We start from the raw sequence: 10,804 nt of genomic DNA, 5'->3' as shown, positions 1-10,804 counted from the left end.
TCGAGGAAAGACAGAAACAGCGTCGCTGACAAGAAACCTAGCAGTAAATATGTCGTGAAAACAGGTGAAACGGAAGCCCCAGTAGATACAGGTAGGAATATTTAAGACTTTCATATAGGTAAAGGGTCGGGCCATAGTTTAGGTCTTTTCTTCCGTCTTTCGGTACGTCGTTGGGGATTTTAAAGACCGAATTCAAAATATTGTTCCATTTCTTCTATGAAAAAAATGTACCAAAAGAAAATGTGCAGAAGACGCATTGTTTCAGCTCGTATTACTTAAACTGGTGACTTATATATGTATATTGCATCTAGATAAAAATACACGTAAAATAAATGCTGAACTAGGAAAAAATCGTTAACTTGACAAATATAAATACATTGACGATTGGATTCTTTTGTAAGCCACGGTGTATATATTCCAGTATCTCGACGACCTACTCCCGTTGACGACAGAAGTGTGCGCAGTAGAAAATCGTCTTTTACAATTAAAGAGTTCGACGACGTTATATTTGACAATCGAACACTTCGCACGATGACACCGGGTCAGACCTCACAAAGAGCACATTGTAAGTAAAAACAAGTTTCATAACCATTTCCGCTATCCAAAGAAAAATGAGAAAGCTAATTGTGAACAAATATGGAACTGAATGGAAAGCTATCAAAAATATTTCTTCCAACGTAACTATTATACCATTTCATGAAAAATACAAAAATACTATACGCAGAATAATATTCCTTTTATAAAGTTGTTTTAAAGGGTATTCATGTATATTGTCATGAACTAATGTGTATTGTTTTACTCCACCAACCAAAAGAAACAGAAAAATATAATTTAATTGAAGAAATCTTTATATGATAATTGGTATATAATGCGAAATCGCTAAAACATGTTTAAAATAATCCTTTCAAGAAATTTACATTTATTGAAGCTTCTTTTTTATTTAGTGACGTAAAAAAGGAAAGTGTAATATGATATTTTATAGCAATATTACGGTGCCCCTAAAGTGACATGTTACACACCTTTTTTCCAATTAGGTAATGTGAGACTTTTTTTATTTCGTTTAAAAATCATTTCATTTAAACGAAATAATCATTTCGTTTAAACGAAATAATCATTTCGTTTAAACGAAATATTCAATTCAATTCAATTCAATATATTTATTGCATTAAACATGTTACACACATTTATAGCAACACAATACATTAAATACAATGGAAGACATGGATTTCCTAAACAATATACATTTTTTGCAAAACAGCATAGATGTTTGTGGATATTAGAAAAAGGTTCTTAGTTTCGTGTCAGATTGGCATAATATATAAATTTACTCAAGTTCTGTATAATTTTCCGATTAGTCACTGTTAGTAGGTTGATAAACTTTTGTTTGGTGGGCCAAGTATAATAATAACGTTTTAAATATTTAACTCTAAGATCTCTAAATCTAGGACAGATTAGAAGAAAATGATATTCATTTTCGATTATTTCATTGTTACAATATGTACAATTTCTTTCGTTCCTTGGTACATTGTTGTAACGCCCGCGTTCTATTGCTAAGTCATGTGATGATGTACGGATTTTCGTAAATGATATTCTGAATTTAGGCTCTTGTATAATGTCAAGATATTTTTCTACTTTAAATTCATGCTTTAATAAACAATACGTTTCAAGACGAGGAGAGTTATTAATTGATGAGTACCATTGTTGGTTATACATATCTATTATTCTTTGTTTTATTGTATTGAAATTAATAAGCATATTAAACTGGTTTTGCCAGATGTAGGTTAAACCGTGGTCATCAAGGATAGTTCTAATTTTATGGGCCCAATTACTGCCGTTGTAAGTGTCACCTGCCTCTGCATCGTTCTTCAACATATTGTATACTTTAAATAATATTAACTGATTGTCTAGAGTTACTAATTTTATCCAGTATTTAATTAAAAGTATTTTTCTCTGAATAATCATTGGTGTTCTTCCTAATTCTCCATGTTTGTGGAGCGTTTAACACATAGGATTTTTCTACAAAATTTAGTATGTACAATCTCAACGTCTGGTCCGGCATGGTGGCCCCACACCTCGGCGCAATAATTAAGGGTTGACGACACAAGAGTATCAAATAAGTATACTTTCTGAGAAACTGTTAGGTCCAACTGATTATATACTGTAAATAAATTATGAAGCGAGAATTGGGCATGTTGTGCGATACGTTGCTGCGTGCGATTCCAATTACCGTTTTTAAACAAATTAACGCCAAGATTCTTAAATGACTGAACAATTTCAATAAGTGAATTATAAATGTAAAAATTAAACGATGTATGACGCCCATTTTCAAATATCATTATTTTCGTTTTATTTACATTTAATCGGAGTCCCCATGCATTGCAATAAGTTTCAACATCATTTAACAATGACTGTAATGTTTTGGGATCATGAGCAAATATGGCCCCGTCATCAGCAAATAGTAGCAAAAATAGTTTTATATCTTCAATACTAACAATTCCATTTATATTACTATTTATATTTTCTAAAATATCATTTAAGAAGAAAAGACACAAGATGCTGCTTGCAGGATCTCCCTGCTTTACCCCGATATATGATGTTATAGGATCTGAGTTTGTAGATTTATAACGGATAACAGACTTAACAACTAGATACATCGATTTAATAGCTGTAACGAGTTTTGTGCTTACGTTTGATGTTATTAAATTTTGCCATAACATTACTCGATCAATCCGGTCAAACATTTTTGCCCAGTCTAAAAAAGCAACATAAAGTTTCTTTTTCATAGATAGCGTCTTTGATATAATAGCATGGAGGACAAATATACAATCACTAGTGGATTTCGATTTTTGAAATCCATATTGGTTATCTATTAGAGCTGAATTTTCGTCTGCCCATTTTGTCAACCTAGTAATTAGCATTTTAGAGTAGATTTTAGACAAAATATTATTTAATGTAATTCCACGAAAGTTTTTAGCTTCATGCGACCCACCTTTAAAAATTGGTACTATAATACTTTGTTGCCAACTTTGTGGGAAAACACCATCAGTGAATAGTTTGTTATACATCTTAAGCAGGAAATCGGAAATAATATCAAATGAGTGTTTGAATACCTCAGCTATCAAATGATCAGTACCTGGACTTTTCGAATTATTTTGAGAGAAAACTGCATCTTTTAATTCCGATTCTGTAAATAAACTATCTACTCTATCACTATGTATTCTATCATGTTGTTGTTAGTATTTGTAGTAGGTGTAGGTGGCGCTCCGTATAACTCATTAAGGTGCGTGTACATGTCGTCTATAGTAAGATTGTTTGGGTCCCTATTAGTTTGTCTATATTGCGATTTATATGTATAGAATTGTGATCCGAAAATTCTGTAGGTTGCATTATATCAAATAGCGTAATTATATCGAAGTTCATTTGATGCGTTAACAAATAATCAACTGTTGACGATCCATTATTATTAATAAATGTGAATTCGCCTACATTTTTATCACTTAAGAGACGACCGTTACATATTAATAAGTTTGTTGATTTGCATAGTTGTATTAAGCGCTTACCATGCGTATCTAATACTTGGTCTTTATTTACTCTGGGTAAGGTATCATCATTAGCTAAAAGATCATTATCATTGTCTAAAAATCTATCATATGTTATAAAATCTGACTCATTTGATGTCCTCGAGTTAAAATTTCCAATAACAAAGACTACAAAGAAATCATTTCGTTTAAACGAAATAAAAAAAAGTCTCACATTACCTTATTGGAAAAAAAGTGTGTAACATGTCACTTTAGGGGCACCGTACAATATTCATGAATATACATACGGATCAAGTAAGCTTAGCACACGGCGCCAAGAAACGAAACCAGCATTTTTAACCATACACATGGTAATAACATGTGAGACTGAATATCGTTTCTATAATGAGTAGAAAGAATTTTGTTTTTCGTCCACCCCTTTAAACAGAGCAATGCAAACATAAATAATCATATTCCAATAAATTAGACGTCGAAGAAGTATATATATAATGTAGGGTACTTAATATTTTTCTGAATTAAGATTGTCCAAATATGAAGTGGTTGGTGCTGTCCAACAAAAAACAACACATATTATTAAAATGAATAGTTTATATTTATAAGGAAAATAAATGGATTTTTCAAAGTCACCCTTGTTTTGGGGCGACACCGTAAAATGCTAATACATGTACCAAAATGTGCTTGTTAAACGCCAGGACGATTTGAATGAAAAATAGAACAAAGAAAATGTATACAATGTATTATATAATTAAAGCTGTTTGAAATTGTTCTAAGCAGAAAATAATTTGAATGTATAAAATAAACATCGTTATGTCATTTTGCGTCTTATTTGCTTTGCCATGTAATCATTTTCCTGGATCTGAACAGTCTATATTATAAGAACCTTTCACTGGTTGCGGGTAAAGATGGAAATATCCGGCACGAGGGTAACTGTTTAGCCGGTAACGAGGCTCCTGCCGAGTTCCCGCCTAAACAGTTACCCGAGTGCCGGATATTCCCATCTTTACCCGCTGCCAGTGACTGATTCTTTTTCTTGCATGCCTTATTCTTCAATTTGTAGAAGATTTTTTAAAAAAACGAAGGTTTTTCTTTAAGGCGCTATTTTGTTATAGCGTTATAGTAGCGTATGAATTTACGCATTCATTCATAAATTATAGCACACGAGTCACCTCTGGGTGTAAGATGAGATTTTCTAGCACCGGAGTAGCACGGGAAAATCCTATCCGGCATGCAAGAAATGGTAGATATACATGTACATCGTTCTAGACTTTATGAGAAATAAAAGAAAAGGATCTTCATTTAAAAGTTTTATCTTGACAGGATACTGAATTGGTGGTAGAGGCTTTGAGCGATAATCTGGTCATTCTCCATACTTTCATAATAGAATGATTCTCATTTCATTTTTCGTTAGCTGGTTACCAGTCTACAAGATCCGGATGGTCCCCGGGTATTAAACGTGTAAACAGACAGAAGCCGAGGACAGTGTACCTGAAATATATGACTGAAACACAAGAAGTGCAGGTAAAAAATAATAAAAAGTAAACTGTTCAAAAAGCAAAAATAATTATCGTAAAGTTATAGTTTAGTGCGCCTGTAGCGTAGTATAGTGGCCTGATCGTTGTACCTGAAGTCTGTCTTGAAACACAACACTTGTATGACAGTTCAACATTTTTTATTTCTTACGGAGAGCAATGCGCAGTTAGTTACAAATGTTCAGTCTAATTTCACAGATATTATCAGTGTTCAACTAGCCTTTTAAAACAGCTCTGTTAACAACTTTATAAACACAAGTTCTTAATATTAAATGTACTTCAGCCTAGCCTTTAACAATGATAATAGATTTTTAGCAGGAGCAGGACGACCATGTCCCTTGCCCGTCACCTGGGCAGCCCCCTTCTTTTACAACAGAATATATTGAGTATATATAGGATAATACAGGAAAACATTGCAGACACATTTTTCAACTTCCGTCAACTTAGTAATTAATACACGGATGTGACCCTCAAGGGACAAGTCAAGCTACTGAAGATTGTCAAATCTTGTCTGACTTGTCAATTTATGAAATGTACAGTTTTTTATCTTCTATAATTTTTAAAGTCTTAAACTTCTGAAAGAAATACCCGAAATGAAATACAAAACAGCTAAGCATTACACTACACGCCAATACATGGAACTTTCGACGGATTGCACCAAAAGCGTCTCATTAGTAAAAAGTAGAATTTCTATGTTCGTTGGCGTGTTAATGTTGACACCATTGATTTATTGTAGTAGGGAAGCAATTTTGGAATCTGCATTGGATGAGACCTGACCCTCGGACCGCAGTATGAGTTTTAGCTTTGAGATAAGAGTTTCATTTTCAGCAAAATTAATAAAATATGGTTACTTCATGCATTTCAAAGTTACAGACCTAACAAAATCACACCCTTGACCCACCAGGCCACCACCCCATGACCTTTAGAATAAGGATTCGGGGTCTTGCTCGCGACATGCCATATTCATGTAAAAAATTCTATATACAAATCTTATAATAAACGAATGCAAACTTGCAGAGTAATTAGTATTCTTTGTCAGCTTTATAGCGTATTCTATCCTCCGAAGAGGGAAATGTCGGTTGCGAAATCGTGTACATTACTTGCCGTATAGCGACTAGCATCCAGTTGCACTCATTTGCACTCTTCTTGTGACTTTTTCTTTTTGGATTTCCTTATTGCAGCTTCCTCGGCATAATCGATTTATGCATAACTGTTATCGTTGTATTGTATGTTTAACTAAATCGTTAAACAATGTCTAATTTCATTCGAATTTGTCAAAAATTTCCATAGGTAGAACCAAACAAAAAACAGGTGTGTAGTTAGAAAGGTTGTTGCGTATATATTATGTATTCATACCTGAATGACCTATGCTCTTTTGCTATATGATAAGGTCAGCGCCAGATAACTTGACTTCGAGAATCATTAAGCAGAGTCATAACACATGTTTTCTTTCTTTTTGCACTTTTTGTAGACACCAGTTATAAAGGGGCTTGTAATAGATGTAGTGGATAATCAAAAGCCCAGTGTCGTAAGGGCATCAAAGAACGCAAACATACGAGAAGAATTTGCTCTCAGACAAAGGGTGGAAGGATACAGAGCCGCTTGCAGTCAGAATATAAATGAGGTTAATCTTGCACAGAAAAAACTTTGCGCCAATCTACTGAATATGAAGAAGAAAATGGCAGCACGTGCTAAAGCAGACGACAAGATCATTGACGACCCTTTATCTGTTAAAACTCTGTCTGAAGAACTATTTTTGCAAAGTAAAGGTTATTTTCCTGAGACAAGACCTGGATCGAGGGCCTATAATTTTCCGCCACTCACTTATCCAAAACGCCGATTACTTACCATAAGTTAGATTGATATTACGTTGAAATTTCACGGGAATAAAATGTATATATTATTTGAAGTCATATCTAATTAGAAAGAGCATGGCGAAACATTGAAACTGGCAATAAATATGAAAATTCAACTACAAACAGAAAGGGTATGGACAATATAGTAGCATTCAATGTAATGAAACGGCAGTCATTGCTGGCACAGTGATGACATCATTTATGTATTATTTGGGCATTACCATATGTGGTTAATCAATGAATAATTAGTAAATGAATGATATTTTGTTAGACATAGCATATTGTTAGTTTTAGTTTGAACTTAAATAAAATTCCGTATTTTATTGTATTTAACATAATTTTACCATTAATACCTTATTTCATCAATTTTTAAATATTTTACCAGGCCCCTAGTATGGCATGTTTTGAAACGTTAATATTCCCTTTTCAGATTGATTTTACCGAAGTCTCTATGAGATTAAATAAAAAAAAATACGTCTCGCTTTTTTGTTTCATTTTGCAAACCGAACTCTCGAACCGCAACCTCCTCACCACGTGTTCGAGCGAACGAAGTAGAACAGTATGTTACACTGAACAAAGTTAAAACAAAATATTATAAATGGCCCATTCATTAATATCAAGTTTCAGTTTCTCCCTTTTTCTTAATTTTAGAATATCTGATGATATAATAAATAGTGTTCACCATTCAAAAGCAAAATAAGTGTCTAATTTAAAGATTTACGATCACATGAGGCTTAATATTACCATCCGGACATAATATATTATAATATTTATTTGTTTTATAACAAAGCTTCTATTTTGGCTACATGTACGACTAAATTCACAAATAATAGAGTAAAATGTGCGTTATTAAATATCACTGTTTGTCATATATCATCCTTAAAGTTATGCCTTTTTGCCTATTGACATGGTATCTAATTGACTAGACACTGTAACAAATATACTTAAGAAAATATATTTAAAACTTATCCAAGTAGTAGGGTTGCTTAATTACTTTATTCACATTCCACAAGCCGCTTTGTTCTTTCAAGCAACAATGTCAGTCAGATGGTTTGTAAACACTCGTTAATTCTAGCTATCTAAGACTTCCCAAGCCGGAAAGTCACTTTACTTCCTATGGCTGTGTTTGGGGTGCTCTGTGCTTCCGTGAAATGTACCCCTACCTTTTATTTTTAAAATGCAACAGTAATACGACAAGGAATAAACATTCCACCTTCTAGTATTTTCCGTTTAATAAAAGAAAAAAATGGTTAGTAGAAGTACATCTATGCATGTAAAGCTATTCTATTTATAAAATCATCAAAAATAAGGCCGGATACAAACTTATACTGATTCTATTGTTCCTCTGACTACTCATTATCAGGCAGCATGTTTAAGTATAACTCCTAAGAACCATATTTTGTTTCGTACGCTAAATAATGTTTACAGAAAAGTCCACCTGTGATGTGAACTTTCCTGTTATACACTGGCGCCCCTCATTGCAAATCAGTAGGGCACACTGTCTTTTAATATATGGAACAAAGTCAAAATAGATACCATCATAAAGTAATGCAAAGCGCTTTCAAACTATATTATGAAATTCATACAGACTAGAACTGGTTTAAATATCATCTGGGATATTTTCAAAACTGGCAACCAACAGATTATCGACGATGAATTGCCTTCATGCCAAAGTGCCCATATATTCAATCAGCCTTGACCCACTGCATAATCATAAAGCGCCGATGACTCATGAGCGCTAAGAAAGCCCAACAAACCTTCGGATTGGGAAAAATATGTAGTTATTAGGCGTAAAACAGAGACAGCTTATAGAACAGTCTTCTGAAACTATACCAGATTCAGAAAGGACAACTTTGGTATATCTCCTTTGAAGAAATATGGCATCACCTACAACATAGCCAAGAAGAAAGCTGATTTTTTACCTATGTTCTCCAAGGAAAATGATACTTCTCATCCCACTCTGTCATCTGGTAAAATCCCATCAGCTAACACCATCATCATCACAAAGATAGGCGCATTAAAAATTGTATGGGGATTAAAACTGGACGACGCTGCTGGCCCAGTCAAAATATCCTCAAACCATTTAAGGCCAACCAAGGCTTAATAGGTTCTCCCAAATGTCTGTCGGCCAGGATAAAATACAGTCGGACTGGGAACTGCCCAAATTGCCTGTTTTCAAGAAGGACAACTACTCCAACCCTTCTATTCTCCAGTCTATCCAGAGCCACTACGATATGCAAAATTAGTCACACTCTTGCTTATGTTACCACGGATAATACACAATGACAATCAAGATCTGCCAACAATTCAGCAGTTCAACCAAATCTCCTGCAGCAAACTTTGTTACCACGTGCCTTGGCATTCCGTATGGGGCGCCTAGAGCCGAATTGGACACACTGACACATATTCTACACGCCAAACTTTGTTTTATAAGCTTTCCGCAAAGATATTGTAAGATGTAAAATCATCCTTTTTGATTTATTCGTTCAAAAGGCACGGTTCATAAGGAGATACAATGTACATGGTATCATAAAACAAAATACATGCATTACATACATTTGATTATGAATGTAGCGCTACATACACAATTAATTTAACGATAAAATACATTTGATGAAGATTTTCTACATTTGATGTAAATTTCTATTATTAAAAGATAAAATATTTTAGTGGAGATTCGAATTGAATATCTTCATGTCAACTTTAGGAATCTTAGTATTAAAAATATGGTTTAAAATGTTAGGGGTTTAGTTAAAAGTCTACAATTATCATAGGGATAATATCATTTGCACGTCTTTGATATGATGCGTTGACTATAAATAATATAAATAAACAATTCAGCTTGTGTCGAAAAGAAAAGCATTTTGACAAGTGTCGAATATCTTCCGAGCTCATATTTAAAAACAAACAATTTGTCTTTTGTATTGCTGGGATTGAAGGAATAATCTCAACTACTGCTGTTGTTTTCTCAGTTTATTGGACAGTAACAATATAGAACTGAGAAAACCCCTAAAAATATATAATATAAGAATGAGGAACATAAAACGCGAAATACGATACAACAATGCAAAAGTTGAAATACGATGTTTTCACAACACCAATAAATCAGTCGCATTTATCACCAAATGGGCTAATACTAATATAAATAAATGACAAGGCACGTCTATGTAATGTGCACTAATGAATATGAATAAATGAAAATAGAAGAGATTTCTCTGTGAATGAAGATGTCACTCATGAAAATATTGAAAATATGATCATTGGCGGAAGTTAGGAAAAGTCAAGGCCCAAGGACAGAACCTTGGGGTACCCCTGACATCACAGGTAGTACATGTACACTGATTGGTGACCTTCTACAACAGTTGTGTTCGTTTTAAGATTTAATCCACATGACTGTTTTTCTGTCAATAGCTAATTTCAATAGTTTACAGACCAAGAGATGATCGACTTTGTCAAACGCTTTGCTAAAATCCATTACCATGCAGTCTGTCTGTTTACCAGTTTCACGGTAACGTCCTTGACTAAAAGCAATTGAATGAGATTCACAACTGTGATTTGAGCAGAAACCATGCTGGAAGGAATTAAACAAGTTTTTAATATCTAGAAGATTCATGATATTTGATACTAAAATATGCTCCATCAATTTGAATGTAATGTAGTAAGAGAAATAGGTCTCTAATTGCTGGCCTTGCTGCGTGGGTCCTTTTTGTATAGAGGGGCAACGATATCCGTTCTCCAGTCTAGCGGAGCTCTGCCAGTACCAAGAGAAGACATGTAGATTTTAGTTAAATATAGGGCAATTTGTTAGTTTGTTTCTTGTAAAAGCTTTAGTGAGATTTGTAAGATTTGATCTGGGCCTTGTGAGGATTTAGATCTTTAA

General features: G+C 33.8%; 1 protein-coding gene across 1 annotated transcript; it reads left to right on the top strand.

The window, feature by feature from the left end:
- The first annotated feature begins 452 nt into the window (after nucleotides 1-452).
- LOC123565778 (uncharacterized) lies at nucleotides 453-7,354 on the top strand. The gene is made up of 3 exons (XM_045359565.2): nucleotides 453-565; nucleotides 4,948-5,057; nucleotides 6,540-7,354. The coding sequence occupies exons 1-3, from the start codon at nucleotides 532-534 to the stop codon at nucleotides 6,924-6,926; spliced, it is 531 nt and encodes a 176-aa protein (XP_045215500.2). The 5' UTR covers nucleotides 453-531; the 3' UTR covers nucleotides 6,927-7,354.
- Nucleotides 7,355-10,804: the final 3,450 nt, after the last annotated feature.

This window comes from Mercenaria mercenaria, chromosome 8 (assembly GCF_021730395.1).
Source record: "Mercenaria mercenaria strain notata chromosome 8, MADL_Memer_1, whole genome shotgun sequence".
NCBI classification, from domain to species: domain Eukaryota; kingdom Metazoa; phylum Mollusca; class Bivalvia; order Venerida; family Veneridae; genus Mercenaria; species Mercenaria mercenaria.
This window is presented reverse-complemented; position numbering and strand designations above follow the sequence as displayed.

What these genes read in the sequence shown, in the direction of transcription:
- LOC123565778 (XM_045359565.2), top strand. Translation starts at nt 532, where the DNA reads ATGACACCGGGTCAGACCTCACAAAGAGCACATT. An exon ending in GACCTCACAAAGAGCACATT is followed by an intron (nt 566 to 4,947) that starts GTAAGTAAAAAC and finishes ATTTTTCGTTAG; the next exon opens with CTGGTTACCAGTCTACAAGA. An exon ending in CTGAAACACAAGAAGTGCAG is followed by an intron (nt 5,058 to 6,539) that starts GTAAAAAATAAT and finishes CACTTTTTGTAG; the next exon opens with ACACCAGTTATAAAGGGGCT.